This window comes from Anopheles merus, chromosome 2R, assembly GCF_017562075.2.
Source record: "Anopheles merus strain MAF chromosome 2R, AmerM5.1, whole genome shotgun sequence".
Lineage (NCBI taxonomy): Eukaryota > Metazoa > Arthropoda > Insecta > Diptera > Culicidae > Anopheles > Anopheles merus.
The window spans coordinates 44,830,759-44,853,943 of NC_054082.1; the positions used below are offsets into that span (position 1 = coordinate 44,830,759).

Consider the following 23,185-nt stretch of genomic DNA (forward strand, 5'->3'; position numbering starts at 1 on the left):
TGTTTAAAAAAAGTTGAAACAAAAATATCCAAAATCATAGTTTGATTTTTGGAAAACGTTAAACACCAAGAAAAAAATTATTGGTTTAAATTAAAATAGAAATGGCCGCATCACAGATGAACAAAATTAAGCGGTGATATGCCCGATTTTAAGAAAATGATCAAGCTTTTCATCCTTCCTACTTGTGATCTATTAGCACTTTGCAAATACAATAAGCGACGAACAAATCGCCATAAAACCTTCGTGGCTTGGATGTACTGATATAGAATTGGCGTAGATATGTATACATTCAAGAACAGATGTACATTGATATTAGTTATTTTTCATATTAAACGAATATCACTTCAGTATAATCCATTAACTAGAATTAAATTCTGACATTTTCAACTACACTTATTTCAACATTATATCACTTTTATATAATTAACATCTAGCTTTGAAAGAGCTATGTAATCACTTTATTAAGTTACTTTTAACATATGCACAACATCTTCTAGCTTCGTTTCACCACCCAACGCGAACGAAAGCCACAAAACCAACGAAACAAAAACATCAACACCGAAGCGGGCATTTTAAAAATACTCGCCGCAAGATCGACGGCCAGACGCGCACAAACCAGTTAATGAAGAGTGTCCGTTAGTGGGAGAGAAGAAATCGACATAATATTCTCGTAAAATTCAAATCGCGCCCAAAACAACGGCCGAAACATCAAAACCACGCTTACACTTGATTTACGCTGGAGCGCTGGGTGTGCTCAGCTCACACAACTACGAGAGCAAACCTATTCTGCACCATAAAAAATAAATCCAACTGACTATTTTTGTGCTGCCAAGAGAAGAGTGCAACGCGTTTTCGACCATGCGGTTTTTGTTTATACATTAAACAATTTTTCGTTAGATTTAGAGGAGAAAAAGATGGTGGATAGGGAAGAAAACACAATTCAACAGATACAGCTAAATATACAGACCTAGATGCGAAGACATAGGGAGAAGGGTTGTTGAGTTTAAGGGTCTTAAGAGAAACTATTTTAGAAACAATAAATTGAAGACACTTTTTCCGATTCGGAAGGCCGCTATCGAAGGGTTGGTTTGGTGCAGTGCAACTTGCTTCAAATAGAAGCATGAAGCATCTCAACAACACATGCCGTTCTGTAGCATGTGGAACTACATTTCCAATCGCTCGCGTGACGTGTTGCCTTGCGGTCTAATGCACTTATACGTATGCATTGCTTAAAACCCTTCCATCAACAAACTTAACGAAATTGAGCCTAACGCTTTAATTTCCACTTGATGGTCAAGTAAACATAGAACAACTCTCAAACATTCAAATGTATTACTACCAAAACTATTTAATAACGTTCTTAAATCATGTGCTGGATTTACACTAATGTATTGTCAGAAGTACTTTGATCTGTTCAAATTATTCATCTATATTTCCCTTTATCGTTGCAGGTATCGTATTCAGTGCTGCAAAATATCATGAACATCAAGAAATATTCACCAACGAAAACAATGAACATATCCGTGGTAGCTTGATACCAGCAATGAGCATTTTCAATGAATGTGCGTCACGACATGCGAGTGCTTGAATCCAACGAGATACTCTGACTCACAAGCTAAGCTTAATGCCGTCACAAGCATAATCATGACTTTTTCTGAATGTGTACAGTGCTACCAAATGCCACTGTCTCAGTCACCAACACTCATGACTGAAACGATGCTCAAATCAGCTCACGTGGACAACTGAACACAATTAACACAGGTGAGACTCAAACAGTTGGTGGACCAATCACAGGCTTGATGACATTTTCTTTAGAACCCTACCCTTAATCACTCACTTGGTCACGATATTTTCTGTCGGTGATAATCACATTCTTTCTTGAAATATACTTGGCGTGTGGTCATAAGCAACAAAATGTGGATTATTTCTTGCTGTGTCTGCTTTGATTGTCTGTCGGGTCAAACAGAGCTAGAAAACATGCTCATATTGTTTCTTGGAACCACTCGCACGCACCGCACATCTTCTTTGACTATCGAGATAATCAACGACAGGAAATGTCGCGACCAAGTGACTGACCAAGAGTTGGTTGCACACAATGTCACCAAGCATGAGATGGTCGTAAAAACTGTTTGAGTCTCAGCTCTGATCATCACAGTAGAGCTGTCATGACTATGTGTCAGTGACATTTTGCAGAACTGATCACAGTAAAAAAGGTCATGACATAGTGACTGACCAAGCGATGGTCGCAAAAATGTCCAGAAGCATGCATTGTTCACACCAATCATTTGAGTATCACCTCTGATTATCACAATTGTGACGCTGACGCTGACATGGATTTTGTTTCAGTCAGATTTTTTTATTACATTGACAGTGACATTTTGCAACACTGAACGCAATATAAGACAGCTGGTCGTTTTTATTTTAAAAATTGCTTCGATACTTGTTTCAAACTTTGCAATGTTTAATACTCTTTATACATATACTCTTTACTTCCCTATACACGCCCTCATCATCGTGCACTGAAACATGTATCTGTCCAAATTTGCCCCTTTCGATTCGATGATCACCGAAGGGTTTATTCCAAGGTGGTTTCATTCATCTTCACCTCTCCCCCCTCTCCCGCTTACAAATCCTTCTCACCACCTATCACGAACACACGGCACGAACCGAACGATCAAAACAAAACCAACACCTACCACAACCTGTACGTCGATCCAACACTTATGTATTTGTTTTTTTTTTTCTTTTTTCTTGACAGTCACTTACCCCACCCATGCACCGCCTAAATGCACCACTATAATACGGAAAGAATATGAATAAGAATTGTGGGTGGAAGGGTTTCGCTTATTGTTCATTCGAGATAGAGGGGTTGGTTGGTTCAATTTTCCCCGCGACTGCAGACAAAGCTTGTACGGCACTTTTCCAAATTGCGCTTAAAACGCGTACACATTCCAACGGCACACATACAACTATGTCAACACCCTCCTTTACCACCTCAAGGTGTGAGGGAGAAGAATTGTGTGTTAAACGAAATGCATCGAGCAGAGCAGCTTAGTAGTATAGCCTACTTCACCCTGTTGCAATGTGGTTTCTTTCTGTTTATTTAAAATCACCAAGCAGTCAGGTGGGTGGATTCAAGAGCCGAGTGTACGCTAAATACAGCCGAGTAATAATATTTCAAACGTAGGGAGTGTCACACACACACATACGCGCAGCCCTTTTAAAGAGGTGAAACGCATCGTATCGTTTGCGCACGTCGCTTCCATTGCGTAGGCTAATTGGTGACCCACATGAGCCAAACCACATACTTCCAGGTGCAGGTATCGTCAAGTAAACCAGTCAATTAGGGACTGCCCTTTAAGTATGTAAGCTATTGAAGCACGTTCGAGTGGTGTTCCGAATTCATAAAACGGCGACAACTGTTTGCGGCTCGCTGCACCAAAACGTGCTGGAATGACTTTCACGTTGCTAATCAAAAACAGTTCCAACTCTGTAAGCAATCGGTTCGTTAGGGTGAATTGCGATAATGCTGAATTATTGCTGAACAAAGGTTGCAAGTTCTTTGACTTCTAACGTTCTGAAATATTTCTAATTTTCAGAACAGATCAATCGATTTCTTCTAATGGCGTAGACAGAGCTCGTTTGATTTTTTTTTTGTAAAATAGGGTATTAAATCACTTAAATTGTGTTGCGATTTTTTTCCCGTTCGTTTGTTAAAACAAACTCCAATTAAGATCCCGCAGTTTCGGCACAAAGGCAGCCGAAGGTGATTAGAACACCGCCAATGTTCGATCGATCGAACCCAAAGTAAAGGCGTGCCATCATCATCATCATCATCATCAACATGATCATGAGCATAAGCGTGGTCGTGATGCAAGCATGGATGTCGTCATCCGCGAGCGATTCCAGCGTTTGTTTATGATCTCAACCTGCACAAGCGCCCTGACCTCTGCTCCATGCCGTTCGTGCCACGCTGCACCAAATCGAGCGTCGAATACGTTGAAGTTTTGCTTCACCGGGACTTGACTAATGGCAATTAAATAAATTCAAAACGCTCCGTATGGGTGTGGTGTGGACAAAAGTGCCACTTACAAATTTCTAACACACACAAACAGACAAACACATTCGTATGGAAGAAGATTGCTGTCCCCATCTGGGATTTATTTGCGTCTAAATTAAATTTTACAGTTCACAATAATCATCCGAAAAGAAAGGCTTTCAATTTTCGCGCCATCATCATCTTAGTTGCAGTGTGAAGGAAGGGTAGAGGGGTTTTTTTATTTCTTTTCCCAACCCGTTCAAAACAAACCTTCCCATACACACGCACACACACACACACTGAAGATCGTACACCCTCGGCTCACCCGTACACGGTACGATCGCCACGATTGCGAGGGAGCGAAAGAGAGGCAGAAAACGATCGAGCAAGATCTTAAGCGCCACACACGAAAGGGAAAACTAAAAACAATCTTCCAACCAGCAAAGCGTTCGAAGGCGGGGTGAAAAAAACGCACCAAAGCACCAACTCGTCTTCAGCTTGGCGTGACCACCACTGTTTGCTTCTCTCGGAACCAATCCCCCTCCCCCCCTCCCCCAAACTCCCCATAACACCCTCAGCCAACTATTTTGTGGTGACTATTTTTTTCAAAATGATGTCACCCGCGAAGCACGCTAGCAGCACTAAATAACAACGAATATTAACATGACATCACACACACACACCTTCCCACCTCTTGAATGACCCCTACAACAACGTAAGCGAAGGAATATGAATCGAAGTTGGGGCCCGTATGGGGCCGATGTTAATCAGCAGTGGTCAGCAAGGTGATGGTTAGAGTCGCAATCGAAACATCTCCACCTCTAGGGGGTGAGTGGTTGGTGGGATGAAACAAAGCAATCAAAAACATAACCGGTTGGACATTACGGGCTACGGCCAGACTCGCCCATCACCGGAAACTGGGGAGATTAGAACGCGCGAGCCTGAACGAAAAGCTGTCGCCACAGCACACGGCCGACCCTTTCTACTAGGACAATCACAGCCCTGAGTCAACCCGTTTTATCGTTATCAAAATCTGGAAATCGATGTTTACGAAATACTTTGGCATTTCTGACGCTAAACACCATTGCACACCAAACCGGGTCGCCCGATCCATCTCTTCGACCCGCGGCCGAGCTGATAAGAGCCCGTCTTTTCACCGGCGCATGTGACCGGGCTGCAGCGTATCTTTCTGCTGTACCTGCTGTCGTTACTTATTTGCCTATTTATCACCCTCGCAGCCGGCAAGCGGGGCCAGTGACACAAAGTCACATCGACTTAATCCTTCCGACGAGCTTGTGCAAGGTGCTGCTGATGGTGGACCCCCATTTTTATCTGCCTCGGTTTCGTCTGGTTGGTTTGGGAGTTTTAATTCTGATAGCGCCACGAGCGATGGAGACACGGGAACAGCGGATGCGCTAACCACAAATCACTCGACACCGACGTTCGCATCATCTCGACACGGTTTGAAATGCACACATACACAATCACAATCCTCTATGGTTTCTCTCCCTTATTTTCGGGGCCTAGGGCCCCTTTACTGCCCGCCCTTCAATGCCCTTCTTGCCGCGTTTCGGCACACAAGCTGGTGAAAGTTACCTTGAACCTTTGGTGGTTGTTTTCTGTTTAGATTTTCCTTCCCACAAACGGGTTCTCGTCGCTGGTACACGCTGGTAAACAACCGAACAATGCGGGCTGCCGACCGTCCCTTAAGCCGTTCAAATACACACTGCAAGCGAGAATGAATGAGATGCGCGCGCGGGTTCCATTTACGGTTCGCGCATAGTGGAATGTGCTGCCCGCGGCCACACGCACACAAACGAATCACGGAGTGACTCGAAAGAGCGAGAGAGAGTGAGTGTGCGCTTGGGGAGTACGGCGGCTGAGAAGAACCGGTCCCGATAGGTGTGTAAACAGCAACCCTTCATCCCCAACCCTAGACCTCCGCGGCTATAGCCCCCATCATCCCCTCCCAACTCATCTCAGCCGTTCGCGCAAGCGTGGGCCGTGACGAACGCACTCGGATCGAACCGCTTTGATGGTGTGGGTTGTTTTATGTTCCCCCACAACATGCACAGGGTTGGTGGTCGTTCTTGGCGCTGGTTGAGCGGCTTATCAACATCAAGAGCTACCTACAATCGATGCATCTATTAACACACGCTAGCATAAAGTTCTTAAAAAAGCCTAAAGGTAAAACCGATTCGCTTCAACATCTTTCCTCCGCATGGTTTTAGGCTTGCATACGGGTAAGCTGCGGTGTAAAATTTGGCTTAAAAACCAAATACCGGATGAAAGACATGGCCACGCTTTACACTTTACAGAAGAGCAGCTATAACATGATGGGTGTTTTTGTATACAATTTCAAATTTAAAAAATGCTTTTATAATGAAGTACGGTATTACATAATAAAAATCACATAAAATCTTTTAATAGCAAAAATACTAGAACGCCAACATTCTATACATGGCAACAATACCACCCTGTACCTATCCAAAAAGATAGCACTACAATGCGCCGTCGCTGACCAACAGCTTTAATCCATCGAGTTAAGATAAGCTTAAAGATAGGACTTAGATCATGCCCCCACTGTCCCTACTTTGTAAAGCAAAGATGCCATGTTATGCAATAAACAGAATGCAGTGTACTAGTAAAGCGAGAATGATTAATAATCAAATTATTTTTTTCTGTTTTCTCCAGTAAATAAGCACCATTTTAACATTTGCTAATGCTGCTTAGGGCCGGTCTGGTAGTACAGTCGTCAACTCGTTCAATTCAACAACATGCCCGTGATGGGTTCAACCCCGAATAGACCGTGCCCCCATACGTAGGACTGATTATCCTGATATGTGTAATCAATAAGTCACTGAAAGCCGAGCCCCCCACTAGTGGTACACAGACAGGCCTTGACCGACAACGGTTGTTGTGTGTGTGTCAAAGAAGAAGAAGAATGTTGCTTAGCTTTTAAATTTCAACGAGAAACTCATGTTACAATATTTGAAATCTGCTTTTGTTGCTTGATAAAATACTGAGACAGTGAAAGCGACGCATGAATCCTTTTTCTCCTTTTGATCCTTCCACATCCGATTTAGGATCTCGATCACTTTCTCGTACGTGTACTAAGCGATTAGAGGACATATACTAATTGATCGATCTTCTGCTATGGCACAACAACCGTTGCCGGTCAAGGCTTGCCTGTGTACCCACTAGTGGGCTCGGCATTCAATGACTTACATCCTATGTACGATCAAAGACAACTTACAGTTCAAAAATATATAGAACAAATTTCAAATCAGAATCGAGCACTATCAAGAAAAAGAAAGCTCTAACTTGAAGTTTATTCTTATAGTATAATTAGTTGTAAAAAATCAATGAAGTATGTTTAAGATGCATTAATTTTTCTTTTTGAAGCGATGATTTGTACCAGAGTTTTTATATGTTACTTGGTTCTAACCACGGGTTCCGTACCATTCAAAAAACAGACCCATGATATCAACCAGAGATGGATTTCTTTTAGTACCGTCCTTCTGCAGCCCGAAATGACCGCACAGCTATTGATTCGCGTCTTCATAACCTAAGTTGTAATCGATTCTTTGAAGAGTATAATGCAGTGATGAGTCGAGCTGCCAGCACATAATACATCGCAAACAATATATTAAGTATCAATTGTCTAGCCCAGTCAAAATGTAATTGATATTTTTTTCGGCAAAAAATAACTGTTTATTTCAATAATGTGCTAGCCTGCGTCCATTTGATATATCGTCACTTTCTGCCAAGACACGCATTGAATCTTAGTCTATTATTTTAAAAAAATCAGAACAAACTACAATAGACTCTCCCACGAATTCAAATGCCCACTAGAGGCAGCTAAGTTGGACCAGATGTGTTCCCTCAATTCTGCAACATTTGTGGTGTCGTTCAAACAAAACTCGTAATATTGATTGTCGGCTAACGATAGCACACGAATTCCACTGCCGCTAGCGTTGAACTGTACGTACAGATTGCAATATTTACGCAAAAATCGGTTAAGCAACCTAAAAAGGGACAACAATATGACATTAAACATATTCATACCACTATACTATGGTTCAACTCACATTTCATTCATTTGGTGTGATGGATCAGTCGATCCTCGCGGTATTTCCTGTTCTGTCGATTCTTTCACCGGCAGCTGTGCGCCATCAATCGACAGCTGCTCTAGCGCAAGAAGGTTGCATTTCTTTTCTATACCTTCCAACACTTCGACTGCTTTCGCGTGCTGCTGTTGCAAACCTTTAATGTCCTCCGAGTACACCAGTTCCAATTCTTTCTTCTTATGCAGTTGTTCAAGGCAGGCATCTGAACCAATAAAAGCGGTACATTAGTTATCAAGCTACAACAACAGACATACAGTGTAGAACGCAACACGCACCTCTCTGTTCGACCAGCTTCTTAAAGCGCGAAATAATTTCTTTCTCTTGCACATCGCAATGAACACTGTTTGAAATATATTTTAGAAGTTTTTGATTAAATTCCGCAAACGATAACTTTCCGTTTTGGTCCATGTTTGGCTACGAGTTGGTAGAGCACCTTCGCTCCGGCAGCGTCGTCGTTTGTTGCCGTTGCGTTGATGGCCAATGTAAACAATTGCTCGGTTTACGTTCAAATTTGACAATTGCCGTTGGTGCTGTTTGGCAACACTGTACCCCATTTACAGTCTGTTTCCGAAATAAGCGGTTCGCCGTTCAAATAGACGTAGAGCGTCAAAGGACCCTCAATTTTGCAAACAGAGCTATTTGTCTCACGCGAAATTGATGCTTCATCCGGAATAGTTGAATTATCCAGTTTGTTTACAGGATTAATTATTATTGCCAGATTATTTCCGAAGTAAACAAAAATAAATTGATACTTTTTGCATTTTTTTACGTTTATAAACAAAAAATAGGCATATTGATTGGGTAACACGAGCCACTTAAATCGACTGAAGTGAAATGTATCATCGCAGTTTATCGAAAACTCATATTTATTTCGTCATAAACAAGTGCGACATTTTAGCGCGTGACAACTGGCGCTCTACGTCCATAGCATGGATTGTGTAGGAAGGAGGTAAAATATTAGCCAACATCGGACTGCCATTATACAGCAGAAAGCCCTTGAAAATACCCTCTAATACTTATTATTACTAGAAGCATACATACTCATCCTATAAAATGTACGAACCAATTAACAATTTTATTTCAATGACCTGACCGAATTTTCATTTTAATCTCAGTTAAAATTTGAATCGAAAAGGGCTCTCAAATGGCAAACTGTCTTTAACGAACGTTTCACTACTTGTCATTAGCAAAAATGAAATTAATACTAGATTAGAATTCTTGAAGCAAATTCTACTGATTTGACAGTTGTTCAGCTAAATTTAGAAAACCGCGTGTCTCCGAATCCGCGTGAATCGAGAACCGCGTAACTAGGGAACAGTCTGTATTTGTACGGCTTCCGATCATTATACCTCACCAAGATGTATAGAGCATGCTGTGATACCTAAATGACGTGACAACGAGTAAACAACCGAGCTTCGGACACTTTCCCGAAGTTTGACACTTGTTGTATGTAGTTGTGAAAATCTTCTCACTCAAAACAAGCCCGCTCGCCGCAACTCTGCATCGCGGCTAGATATTTTTACAAAAATTAAAGTGAAACTCTAAGCTCGAAACGTCGCAAATAGTTGTATTCTTTAGAATAAACATTGCAGCAGTGAGCGCAATAGAATTGTAGCACAAAAGTGAGGAAACGAATCCAGCATAGTGAATTCTATTTTGTTGTTTTGCACACAGCCTGCATTGTTGTGCATATGATGCCTCCCAGCGGCCGGGATTACGCACGTCAGACAACATTTCTACTTACACAATAATTTTCTTGCAAGCAAATTATCCAAACGACTGCAAAACCATGAGTAACAGTAACAGCGACAACGAAAATGAGGGAGGTCTCAATTTGGCTGGCTTCCTGTTCGGGAACGTCGACGAAAATGGGCACCTGGATGGGGATTTTCTTGACGAGGAAGCAAAGCAGCAGCTGTCTTCGCTCTCCCGCATGGGTCTGTCGTCCTTTCTCGCGGACGTTCTGCAAGATGACGATGCCGAGAAGCCTACGCGCCGCCCGTACAGCGATAGTGATGATTCTTCCTCGAGCGATGACGATCGGCGACGCTACGACGATGACAGTGACGGAGCGAACTACAAAATCAAAGCCGACTGTGCGGTGGATTATTCGGACATAACCGAGCTGGCGGAAGAGTCAGCAGTTCCTCCACCGACGGTAAGCAAGACGGATGAAACCGATGAAGCGAAGGAGGAGGACAAAAAGAATATCAAAGTAGAAGATGATATCGACGATATTGAAGCGGCGATACCGTGCACACGCGTCGATGCTCGAGGAACTTCTGATACGACCGCCGTGAAGGAAGAAAATGTCAGTGGCGCGGACGGTGTGGACGATAAGGACCTTATGCCCCCGCCGACGGCCCCGGTTAGTGCTGACGGCACTACCGGCACTACCGGCACCTCCACCACCGCCACCACCACGGACGACGCTTCGAAGGATAAACCGAAAAAGCTAGAAACCCCGCTAGCCGCAATGTTACCGTCCAAGTATCAAAACGTAGACGTGCGCGAGTTCTTCCCCGACTTTCGACCGGACAAGGTGTTGCGCTTCTCGCGCCTTTTCGGGCCGGGCAAAATTTCCAGCCTACCGCAGATTTGGCGCAGCGTTAGGCGACGACGGAACAAAAAGTCTCAATCGTCCTCCAGGAAACCGCGCGACGGTTCCGATTCGACGTCGGACTCGGACGAACCGAGGCGTCGGCAGTACTTCACGCCGACCTACGCACCGCTCCCGCCGAAGGACATGTGGGCGTCCGATGAAGAGTTGCGCTTTACGAGCCGCGAAGCGGACGAGGAGAAGGAAATCAAGGATAAAGAGTCGGACAGCAAGGGCGACTCGAAGCCGAAGGTGGCCGACTGGCGCTACGGTCCGGCACAAAAGTGGTACGACATGTTGGATGTGCCGGATACGGGCGAAGATTTCAACTACGGCTTTAAGCAAGCCGATCCGGCAAAGCTCGAAGCGCTGCCTTCGGTAACGTCCGTCACCGACAACAAAGCGTTCCCGGACGATGCGTTTCTGATGGTGTCACAGCTGCACTGGGAGGACGACGTGGTGTGGGATGGGAACGACATCAAGCACAAGGTGCTGCAGAAGCTGAACTCGAAGGTGAATGCGGCCGGCTGGTTGCCGTCGAGCGGTTCACGCACCGCCGGAGCATTCAGTCAGCCGGGAAAGACGCTGCCAGCATCGCCCGCCAGCACGGGCTCGAAAGGGTCGAGCGGTAGCAAGATGAGCAAAACGCAAATGATCATCAATGCGGCCCAGAAGGCACAGGAAGAAAACGAGGACGCCTGGTACAGCATCTTCCCGGTGGAGAACGACGAGCTCGTGTACGACAAGTGGGAGGATGACGTGATTTGGGACGCGGAAGCAGTGACCAAGATCCCGAAACCGAAGGTCCTGACGCTGGATGCAAACGACGAGAACATTATTCTCTGCATTCCGGACGATATCGATCCGTCGAAGATCGTGCGCAACACCGGGCCACAGCCGAAGGTGAAGATCCCCCATCCGCACGTGAAGAAATCAAAGATCCTGCTCGGCAAAGCGGGCGTCATTAACGTGCTGGCGGAGGACACGCCGCCACCGCCGCCCAAGAGCCCCGATCGCGATCCGTACAACATTTCCAACGACGTGTTCTACATGGCCAAGTCGACGGAAGCGACGCTCAAGATCAAGGTCGGCGGTGGCAACCTGCTGCAGCACTCGACACCGACCGTAGAGCTGCGGGCACCGTTCGTACCGACGCACATGGGACCGATGAAGCTGCGCATGTTCCATCGGCCGCCAATGAAAAAGTACTCGTACGGTTCGCTCGCCTCCAGCAATCCGCAACCGGTGCTGCCGCTGCAGAAGCACATCAAGAAGAAGGCCAAGCAGCGAGAGCTGGAGCGTATTGCGTCGGGCGGTGGCGATGTGTTCTTCATGCGCACCCCGGAAGATCTTACCGGCCGGGATGGCGAGCTGATCTTGATCGAGTTTTGCGAGGAACATCCGCCGCTGATGAATCAGGTCGGCATGGCATCGAAGATAAAGAACTTTTACAAACGCAAAATGGGCAAGGATCCCGGACCGCCCGAGTTCCGCTTCGGCGAGACGCACTACGCCCACACGTCACCCTTCCTGGGCATTCTTCACCACGGGCAGTGCATTCAGGCGATCGAGAACAACATGTACCGGGCGCCAATCTATCCGCACACGATACAGGAAACAGACTTTCTCGTGATTCGTACCCGCAACAACTACTTCGTGCGCGAGATGGACGCGCTGTTCACGGCCGGCCAGGAGTGCCCGCTGTACGAGGTGCCCGGACCGAACTCGAAGCGTGCGAACAACTTCGTGCGTGACTTTCTGCAGGTGTTCATCTACCGGCTGTTCTGGAAGAGCAGGGACAATCCGCGCAAGATCCGGATGGACGACATCAAGAAAGCGTTCCCGGCACACTCGGAGAGCAGCATTCGCAAGCGACTGAAGCTGTGTGCGGATTTCAAGCGCACCGGTATGGATTCGAACTTTTGGGTCATTAAGCCAGAGTTCCGGCTGCCGTCGGAGGAGGAGATACGTGCGATGGTCTCGCCGGAACAGTGCTGCGCGTACTTTAGCATGATCGCAGCCGAGCAGCGGCTGAAGGATGCGGGCTACGGCGAGAAGTTTATCTTCGCCCAGCAGGAGGACGATGACGAGGAGATGCAGCTGAAGATGGACGATGAGGTGAAGGTAGCTCCGTGGAATACGACCCGCGCCTACATACAGGCAATGCGGGGGAAGTGTATCCTGCAGCTGAACGGACCGGCCGACCCGACCGGCTGCGGGAAGGGTTTTCCTACGTGCGAATGCCCAACAAACCAACCGTGAGTGTACTGTTTGCTTGTGGTCGGTGGCATCTTTGCGCCATGCTTATTTAACAATCTCTATCTATTGCAGCAACAAAACAAAGAGGAAACGGAAAGCCAACCAAAGCGTACCGTCACCGGTACGGATGCCGATTTGCGGCGATTGTCGCTAAACAATGCTAAAGCGCTGCTGCGCAAGTTCCAGGTGCCGGAGGAGGAAATTAAGAAACTGTCCCGCTGGGAAGTTATCGACGTCGTGCGCACGCTTTCGACCGAGAAGGCCAAGGCGGGCGAGGAAGGCATGGACAAGTTCTCGCGCGGCAACCGGTTCTCGATCGCCGAGCACCAGGAGCGCTACAAGGAGGAATGCCAGCGCATCTTCGATCTGCAGAACCGTGTGCTAGCCTCGTCCGAGGTGCTGTCCACGGACGAGGGCGAATCGACCGCGTCGGAGGAGTCCGATTGGAGGAGCTGGGCAAGAATCTGGAGAACATGCTGGCGAACAAGAAACGTCCACCCAGCTGTCGCTCGAGCGCGAGGAACAGGAACGGCAAGAGTTGCTGCGAAAGATCATGGAAGAGCAGGGTGGTTCGGGGCAGAAGAAGAAAAAGGACGACGAAGGCATGAAGGACGAGCAGCAGTCAAGCACGGCGAAGATTTTGAAAATCACGCGCACCTTCAAGAATGCCGAGGGGCGCGAGTACACCCGCGTGGAGCTGGTGCGGCGCAGTCCCGTGATTGATGCGTACGTGAAAATACGCACCACCAAGGATGAAGCGTTTATTCGCCAGTTTGCCACACTCGACGAAGCCCTGAAGGAGGAAATGAAGCGCGAGAAACGACGAATCCAGGAGCAGCTGCGGCGTATCAAGCGAAATCAGCAAAAGATCGGCATGCAAATGCAAAATCCGCACAGTTCGGTCGGTACGCCCATCAGTCTGGGAGATCGGGAAACGAACACGCCGAAACCGTTTGCCAACCGCATGCTCGACATATCCGGGCGCAGTCTGGACGGTTCCGGGCGGGGCCTTCCGGTGCGGGCGCAGCAGGCACTCCGGGAGCGAGCAAGGAGCACAGCCCTTCGTCGTCGTCGCGCCGAAAGGCAAAGATCAAGCCGGACCTGAAGCTCAAGTGTGGCGCCTGCGGTCAGGTCGGCCACATGCGTACCAACAAAGCGTGTCCGCAGTATTCGGGCATTTTGGCAACGCCTTCGCTGAACGTCGCCATGACCGAGGAGCAGGAGGAGGAGATCGAGAAGGAGCTGAACGCTGACGACGAGGCCGACCTGGTGAACGTCGACGGCACAAAGGTGAAGCTCAGTAGTAAGCTGCTGAAACGCCACGAAGACGTGAAGCGCCGAACGCTGCTGCTGAAGGTCCCCAAGGAGGCGGTCGGTAAGAAGCGCCGGCGGGTCGGGGCGATTCACACTGTGACTATCTGCAGCGGCACAATAAAACCACGAATCGCCAGCGCACCGATCCGGTGGTGGTGTTTTCGTCCGTGCTAGAGCAGGTGCTGAACGAATTGCGCGATATGCAGGACGTGCAACCGTTCCTGTTTCCGGTCAATGCGAAGCAGGTGGTCGACTATCACAAGATCGTGCAGCGACCGATGGATCTGCAGACGATACGCGACAACGTGCGGCAGAAGAAGTACCAAACGCGCGACGAGTTCCTCATGGACATCAACCAGATCGTCGAGAATTCGGCTCTGTACAATGGTGCGAAAAGTTCGCTCACGGTCGCGGCCCAGCGCCTGCTCGAGCGGTGTAAGGAGAGCATACAGGAGCGGGAAGAGCGGCTGACGCGGCTCGAGAAAAGCATCAATCCACTGCTGGACGATGACGACCAGGTCGCACTGTCCTACATTCTGGGCGAGTACGTCAATGGACAGCTGAAATCGATGCCGGAAAGCTGGCCATTCCTGAAACCGGTCAACAAGCGGCTGGTGAAGGATTACTACACCATCATCCGCCGACCGATGGATCTGGAGAAGGTGTCGAAGAAGGTCGCTTCGCACAAATACCACTCGAGGATCGATTTTCTGGCCGACCTGCATCTGATTGCGGACAACAGCGAGCAGTACAATGGTGCCGAGGCAAACTTTACTAAGCAGGCCCGCCAGATGGTGGAAGCCGCCCGGCAGGCGCTGGACGCGATGGAGCACAGCGTGGCCCATTTGGAGAAGAACATTGCCCTGGTGCAGGAACGGGCGCGCAATGAGGACGATGACATGGACTGGGAGGATGATGAGCAGGAGTCGAAGGGTGATGCAGGCGGTGGTTCTCGCGACACTACGCCCGACCTGGAAGACGGCGGTAACGATAGCAACCCCGACAGGCCTCCCTCTTCAACCGATGCATCGAAGGCAGCGAGGGCAGAGGCGAAGCGTGCTCGAGCTCGTCAACGCAAAGCCGCCAAGGACGATGGTAAGTACGGTGCACATGTGCGTGTGTGTATATTTTTCTTTCACATTATTTCATCGCTACCTTTATGTACATATGTGTCAGTGTGTGAATGTTTTGTGTGTCGATCGTGTACTATAACATCATTACTAATAATAACAAGTGCATCTTTGAAGATCTGTCATCGTCCCCGGCTTCAGCCGGAAGTGTTCGTGTACATAAAACATAACCGTTTGCTGCTTCGTTTGAAATTAACCGATATTTCATCCACTAATATATTTCTCAAAGAATCTATTCATCGATATCGACCTTCTATACATTCATGCCAGAAGGATTATTGATCAAAAATCATATTATTAATTCGAACCGTTGCTAGCTGATTAAAAAAAACAAAGGGAAACTGTTCATTTCGTCTTGCAATTGTGCGATGGCAAGACTCCTCAAAATATTGTTTCATTATTGTTATTAATATTTCAATGTGCATTTGTGAAATGGAACACGTCGTATGCGCCTAACTATCGTTCGCTTCTGCTTGCTGTGTTTCATCGTCCTTGCCTTTCGGCCCATAATCCCCGCGTAACTAAATGCATCCAAACTCAATCGTTTGTGTCTATCGAGTTTTAAAATGCAATCTCTTCATCCACGGGCCCAACGCGGTCATTTGCTGAGGTGTACAACCACTTAAAGGCATCACTTTTTCCCCCTTTCTGTAAATGTGATAGATTTTGCCCGCCGACCGTACGGTACGGCCTATTCCGAGTCGGCAATGCCTTTCCCAATCGTTCGACCGAATGCCATTCCTTCATATCACCGCCCTGGGCCGAAGCTCGGTTCGAATGTGGGCGGAATGGCGGGCTTTGTAGGCGACACGGAGGCACCGCGTGCAATTTCCCGTAGCAGCAGTAGCACGGTGCCCGAAAGCTCGCAGATGATGCATCCTAACGTAGCTGCTTCGGCATACGAAATGAACTGGATGAACCTGGGTGCGGACAACTATGACGAAATGCCAGGACCTTCTTCCGGGTACGGTAGTTTCCCGAACCAGTACGGAAATGAGTACGGCGGTGGCGGTGCCATTCCGGCTGGGTTTAACGAATCGCAGTCTTCGCTACTTCCGGATAGCTTTGGCTATGACGCACGAAACCAATCTACCTTCCAACCCATTCGGTTGGCCACTGCACAAAAACGAGGTAAGTTGTCAAAGTTGCTATACTTTGGCGCGAGATGCAATGAGAGCAATGATGTTATAGACACGGTTTACAGACACGGAAGGGAAATTGTTCGTAGCGTTTGGTTGTGAATTTTAATTTGATCATAACGGCGGTTTCTAACCATTTCCATTTCGTTCCCACACGCGCAGCAGGTCATCAATATTCAACGGATGATGAAGAGTTTGAGGAAGTGGGCACAAGCGATAATGAAGGCGTTTCTGTAACGCTGGAGCAGTCGAACACGACCTCCAGTATGATGCCTCCGCAAAGCGAGGACGACAGCCAGCAAGCAGCAGAGGCGATGGTTCAGCTCAGCAGTGCACAGTACTACAACTCGGCCCAGGATGAGTCCATGGAGATCGACCCCAACTACGATCCGAGTGATTTCTTAGGCATGTCCAGCCGGCAGCAGACAGGTGACTCAGGACGCAACGACGCAGGCATTCAACAATCTTCGGAAGCAAGCTATTCCGTGGACCAGAACGCTCCTAGCAGCGAATACTCTCAAGACGCTGGCAGACAAGAAGCCAACGACCAGGAGCAGCAGCAGCAATTTCAGTATCAACCCGACCCGACTGGTCAGTCGATGGACAATCCATCCCAGCAACCTGCTGCCCTTCCGACGCTGCAAACGCTACACTCGGATCTGGCCATTTCCGACAGCGATGATGAGAAGACCAACTTGCAGATGGATGAGGTGCGAGACGATAACGATGATAACGATGAGGGTGGTGATCTTTGGTTCTAAATGCGGATATGTTATGTTTAGGTGGATATATGTGAAGTACAGAAATAAAACCTGCAAACAAAATCCAAAATCGACAATCATCGGGTTTCGGATATTGCTTGCGCGATCGAAATGATGACTCCATCCACGTGTTTGGGTGGTTTCTTAAAAGCAAACTGTATTGCGGCAACTCAGCTCTTACAGCAACTTCAAATGACCCGTCACACTGTCCACGGCCACGTTTGGGGCTGGTCCAACGGCTAGCACGGTTTTAGTGTTAGGTTCAATCTGCGTACGCCCAGCGTCGCGTATTAGGCAGCAATTGAGCTTGTTCGCTTTCGCCGTTCGGTAAATTTCCATCATGGCTTCTTCGGTGTCCACCTTCAGTGCGATTTTGGCCTGTCCACCGTTCTGCCACTTTTGGATCGCCGCCGGCGTGTTCCGCACTCCACTCTCGTACGCTCCAACGGCTGCATGGCCACACTGTGCCGCTATCTTGCCTTTGCCCATCTTCAGGTCATTCCGCACGACGAGAACCATTTTGTACTCTCCACCCATGTCGGCGAAAATCTAAAATCGCAACATGATTTCACATTTTACGTACTGTTTTACATATTCCCCGGGGCTGCCCGGCGTTGATGGTTTACCTTGTCGGTTCCTTCATTTTTGGTGTCTTGCTTTTCTGCCGAAGCTGACCTGCTACCATCCAGAGGAGACCGTCTTGCGACGGCATATCCCACCGCAAAAGATACAATAGTGGCGGATATGCCTACGATCACACTTGTGTCGAACATTTCTTCTTCTTCTTCTTTTGTGGAGCAGGATATAGTCTTCTATGTTTTATAAAGCCTATGCTTAATAAAGCCACATTCAAAGACGTACCGCTCTTAGGTTTTCGACTGCCTTAGTCATATACCTCTCCAATGTTGGTACCGTTGTATTTGTGTTGTTTACTTGCTGATGGTTTTGACATTTCTATGTTGTGTTTATGGTTTGTCTTTCAAAGTTCATATGATCATGTTGTCTATGTTTTTGTGTGCTGTTCAAATTTGCAGTTATTTTTTTTTTTTTTTCATTATAGGGAGATTTTTGTGTCTTGTATGAATCTAATTATTTCTTTTATTATTTTTCCATCATTATTTTTCCAGTGTTTGCTAAATAGATCTTCTCGGATGTTGGGGTATTTCTGTCTTTCATTGTTGTATTTTGTACAGTGAAATATTTGATGTTTGCCCGTTTCCTGTACTTGGCAAACATCGCATATATCATTTTCTTCAATTTTAAGTATTTTTAGCCAGTATTTTGAGAAGTCATGTCCTGTTAGTATCCGATTCATAGTCTTTATTTCATTTGCATTTATATTTATCGTTTTATGCCAGTTATCTCTTTGAATTCTTTCTGGTATTCTGCGAATTTTTTCCCTTTATGTTGTATTTCCGTTGTGTACCATTCCTGCGTTTCCAAAATCATTCTTTGTTGAAACATAAGTTTGATGTCACTTTTTCTTAATTGTTTTCCATAATGTTGTCTGTCGTTACTCCCTTTTTTGCTAAGTCATCCGCCTTTTCATTACCTTCGATATCAATATGTCCCGGTAACCATCTGATTTGAGCATTTATTTTTAAACTGTTTTTAATAATATTGTATGTACTTTCCTCTATGTTGTTGTTATCTTGTTCCCTTTTTATGATGCTGCAAGCCGCTTTACTATCCGTATATAGTATAGGATTTATTATGTTGTTTTCCACTGCTATTTGTAATGCCTTGTCTATTGCAGTCAGTTCTACTGAGGTAATGGGTGTGTTGTTTTTTAATTTATATTTGTAGCTCCAGTACATATTTTTGTTGTTGTGTGGCTTGATGTATATACCTATACCACAACCATCATCTGTTCTGCTTCCATCCGTGTAAATAATTGTGTTTGTTTTTTTTAAAAACTCTATTTCTTGTTGGTAATATCTTTTGAGGATTTGTTTGTTTGTATGTTGATTTTTCGTTATATTATCCGGGTATTGTATATTATCTTTACTCTTTTAGTGTTATCATTTATTACTATATTATCCATTTTGTTTATGATGTTTTTGTTTTCTTCATACAATTTTTCGTAATATGTTTTGTACTTGTTATTGTTGTTTCTGGTGTTGTGATTTTGGTTTGTGTCCCATAGTAGATTTCTGTGAATTTTTGAATGTGCAATCTCTTTTGCTTGCTCATTGCTCGCGAGGTACTTTGCTCTTATGCCTAAAGGAATTTCTGCCGCTATGGCCATTAGTGAGGGTATAGGAGTTGTTTTGGTACATCCTGTAACTTTTCTTAGAGATTGATTTTGTATTGTATCTAACTGTTTCAGTAGTTCTTTTTTTGCATTTCTTATTGATGCTGTTCCTATTTCTAAATTGCTTCTAATAAAACTTCTGTGAATTTGTATTGTTTTGTTAGGATTTAATTTATTGCGGTAATTGCAAATTCTTTTTATTGTCATTAGTCTTTTTTGTGTTTTTGTTTTCATTGCATCTATTTGTTTTTTGAATGTTAGTTTATTATCTAACCATAATCCTAAGTATTTGTAGTTATTAACTTTCTCTATTGATTTTCCTTTTATCCTTATTTTTATATTATTATTTTTCGTATCAAAAATCATGAATTTAGTTTTTTCTGTGTTAATTTCTAGTTTTAATTCATCCGTTATGTCTGAAAACTGTTTCATGATCTCCTGCATTTTTGTTTGTAGTATGTGATGACTATGACTTTGTGTAATAATTGCAAAATCATCCGCATATTGAATTATTTGTATTCCCAACCTATTTATTTTGTCATGTATGTCTTTAGTATATATGTTAAATAGGCTTGGCGATAGCACATCTCCTTGAGGAAGTCCGTCTGATATTAGTTTATTAATTATTGTATCTTCTGTGTTTAATTCTATAGTTCTGTTGTTCAAAAAAGCTCCTATCCATCTAATAATTTCTTTTGGTGTTTGATATTTTTCTAATTTAGAGATAAGTATATCTGTCCTTACTTTATCATATGCATTCGTTAGGTCTAAGAAAATTATCCCTGTTGCTTTTCCATCTCTTTTATTTTGTCCTATTCGATTCGTTATGTAATTTGTGCAATTGTTTATAGACCTGTTTTTGATAAATCCGAATGTTGTTCCTGGAATTACTTTATTAATATTCCAATACCTGTTCATTTCTTCCAACACTGCACTATTGGCCATTTTGATAATAGCTGGTATAAGAGCAATACCTCTATAATTCAGTGGATCGTTTTTATCTAGGTTTGCTTTTGGGAATGTTATTATTTTCATTTTTTTGTAATGTTTTTTTATAATTCCTTTGTGCCACATTTCATTTATTTCATTAACCATTACAAGTCTTGTTTTTTCATTTATTTTCTTTAGTATTTCATATGATACTCCATCGTGACCTGGTGCTGTATTTTTTTCTTTTTTAATAAGCGATTCCATTTATGTATATCTATGATATCTTTGTTAGGTTTAAAGTTTCTATAAGGCTTCTTGTTTCCTTTTTTATTTTTAAAAAAATGTTTGTCTAAGAAAATTTTTGCTGCTTTCCTGTCAGTTTCTATTATGTTTCCTGCTTTTGTTTTACTCTTGAATTTCCCTTCCATTTTTTGTAAGAATTCATATAGTTTTATTGGATCTCTGTTGAAATCTACTTTCTCTAGTTTGTCCTCAAATTTTTTTATTTTATTAAGTCTTTTTTTCGTTCTAAATTCAGCTATTCCTTTATTCATGTTAATTTTATTTTCCGTGCTTTTGTCATTGTTGAAAATTTTTCTAAGTTCATTTTGTTTTTCCATGCTTTTTCTGTTTCTATATTTCAGTATATTTTTGGTTTTTTTTTTTCGATGTTATTTTGTTAGATTTAATTAATTTTTGAATTTGTTTTGCTACCTGATATGCTGTTGTGGTTTCTTTTACCTCTATTGCTTCTATTTCTTTGAACAATTTTGGTTTATTTGTGTATGTTACTGTGTGTTCCTGTATTATTTCATTTATTTTTGTTATTATGGTTTTGTGATTTGTTGCACCCATATGATGTTCTGTAACTGTTCTTTGGCACTTATCTATTATATCTTCTGATATGATAGTAAGGTCAACAGCTGTTTCTCTTTTGTTTCTATCGGTGGGTATTAGTGTTTTTTCCTTGTTGTGTAATAAGCATAAATTTGAGTCATTTAATTCATTTAATAAAAAGTTCCCTTTACTGTCATTTGTTGGGTTCCCCCATATTTTGTGATGACAGTTCAAATCTCCTGTTATTATATGTTTTTGATTCCCTGATCTGTTGTGTAGTAACTTACTAACATTTTCTCTAAATCTATTAATTTTTAATTGAGGTGACATGTATACACTTACTATATTTATTTTTTTTCCCTGGTTAATTTTATTTCTGTAATTTGAACTTCTTTATCTGTTATGTTATGTTTGATAACTTTGTATGCTAAATTTTTTCTAATGTATATGGCTGATCCTCCATATCCATCTTCCCTGTTGGTGGTAACTAAATTGTAATTTGATACGTTTACTTTATTAATTTCCTCTTCTTGCATCCATGTTTCGGTAATGCACGCGATAGTAATTTTGTTTGCGTTCATCATCCTCTCTAATTCTTCTTTATTTCGTTTTAAACTTGTTATATTAGTCTGTAATAGACTAAATTCCTTTTGATTTATCGTCGCCATTTTTATTTTCATTTAATTTTTCTTTATTGTTTAGTTTATTAGTTTGTGTTAATATCTTGTTTTGTTTCCTGTGACAGAGTTTTTGTTTTTTTGGGTCTTCCTTTTAGTTTTTTTAATTCGGTTTCTGTTTCCATGCAACTTTCATCCTCAGTTTCTGTTGTAGTGTGGCTGTCCACTATTCCTGTGCGCTTCTGAGCATTAGCTTTGCTAGTGCTAGGAGCTTCTTCTACGCACTCATACGCTCGTCGCTCTTTTATTGTGTTAACCGGTTTTTTGAACAAAGTGTTATCTTGTTTTTTTCCTTCTAAGTTCAAGCCCTCTACTTCTCTCTCTAACTGTAGTCTATTCTGTACCGAACTCTTTACCCCTTCCTTCCGTACCATATTGGCATACGTACCTTCATCCTCGTTGTTATTTGTCACCGTTCTTTTGTACTGGAGACAGGTCATGCCTAAATGCATGTTGAGTTCGCAGTACTTACACGTTCTCTGCTGTCCATTGTATTGTACATGCGCCTTTTCTCCTTTTATAGATACGAATGATGGTATTGGTGTATCTATTACGATGGTTACCTCTCGGTTACCATCTCTTATTCCCGCTATCGGGGATGGCGCTTCCCATACACAGTCAATGACTTTCTTTACTTCTCCAAATTTCATCATAGCTTTTTTAATCTCCTCATTAGTTATCTGATCCGTGCAGTTTTTTATTATTACTCTTGTCGAGTTGTCTTCCATTTTTATGGGTATGAAATATTTCTCCCCATTGTACTCCACCGCGTGTTTGCCATCGTGGTTATCAACTATTTTTATAGCCTCTCCCGATTCTTTTATTTGCACCACTGCAATAGCCGTTGTCGTCATAAGTTGCACTTTCAGCAAACTCTCCTTTTTTATTCCAATTTTTTCCAAAATAAATTGTATCACATAGCCCGGACTCGGCCTTTGTGGCATTAGATTGAAATCCACTTTGAAGGTATTGTCCTTCGTCACCATTTTGCAAGATCGTTTTTTTGTATCACTCGTTCAACGTTTGATTTGAAAACACTGTGTTGTCCGTTTGACGTACCAACATGGAATGTGTCGAACATTTTACGAAGAAAGTTTACCGGCTTCACGCAGAAAG

General features: G+C 44.1%; 3 protein-coding genes across 4 annotated transcripts; 1 reads left to right on the top strand and 2 right to left on the bottom strand.

Annotated features, from left to right (window-relative positions):
- Positions 1-7,038: 7,038 nt before the first annotated feature.
- LOC121588850 lies at positions 7,039-8,997 on the bottom strand. Its single transcript, XM_041907279.1, has 3 exons — positions 8,445-8,997; positions 8,131-8,371; positions 7,039-8,067 (listed from the first exon to the last, which is right to left on the bottom strand). Exons 1-3 carry the CDS (start codon positions 8,575-8,577, stop codon positions 7,857-7,859), a joined length of 585 nt encoding a protein of 194 aa, XP_041763213.1. The 5' UTR covers positions 8,578-8,997; the 3' UTR covers positions 7,039-7,856.
- A 610-nt stretch (positions 8,998-9,607) lies between these two features.
- LOC121588280 (transcription initiation factor TFIID subunit 1-like) lies at positions 9,608-17,458 on the top strand. Its single transcript, XM_041906017.1, is given in 9 exon segments — positions 9,608-12,986; positions 12,989-13,026; positions 13,100-13,469; positions 13,472-13,513; positions 13,516-14,028; positions 14,031-14,420; positions 14,423-15,436; positions 16,135-16,602; positions 16,773-17,458. Coding segments are annotated over 9 exon segments (6,462 nt in total). The 5' UTR covers positions 9,608-9,958; the 3' UTR covers positions 17,372-17,458.
- Positions 17,459-17,460: 2 nt separating this feature from the next.
- LOC121588281 (probable peptidyl-tRNA hydrolase 2) lies at positions 17,461-23,185 on the bottom strand. 2 transcript variants are annotated; one of them, XM_041906019.1, is made up of 3 exons: positions 23,140-23,185; positions 17,998-18,133; positions 17,461-17,920 (listed from the first exon to the last, which is right to left on the bottom strand). In XM_041906019.1, exons 1-3 carry the CDS (start codon positions 23,148-23,150, stop codon positions 17,549-17,551), a joined length of 519 nt encoding a protein of 172 aa, XP_041761953.1. In that variant the 5' UTR covers positions 23,151-23,185; the 3' UTR covers positions 17,461-17,548. The 2 variants fall into 2 exon arrangements, with proteins under 2 accessions (XP_041761953.1, XP_041761952.1); XM_041906018.1 differs by lacking the exon at positions 23,140-23,185 and having other exon boundaries at positions 17,472-17,920; positions 17,998-18,366.

Excerpts from the sequence above, each read along its gene's own strand:
- LOC121588850 (XM_041907279.1), bottom strand. The coding sequence starts at position 8,577 with ATGGACCAAAACGGAAAGTTATCGTTTGCGGAATTTAATCAAAAACTT. Across the intron at positions 8,372-8,444 it reads GAAGCTGGTCGAACAGAGAG|ATGCCTGCCTTGAACAACTG; the intron begins GTGCGTGTTGCG and ends TTATTGGTTCAG. Across the intron at positions 8,068-8,130 it reads TCACACCAAATGAATGAAAT|GTTGCTTAACCGATTTTTGC; the intron begins GTGAGTTGAACC and ends GTCCCTTTTTAG.
- LOC121588281 (XM_041906019.1), bottom strand. Across the intron at positions 17,921-17,997 it reads AAAATGAAGGAACCGACAAG|ATTTTCGCCGACATGGGTGG; the intron begins GTAAACCATCAA and ends TTGCGATTTTAG.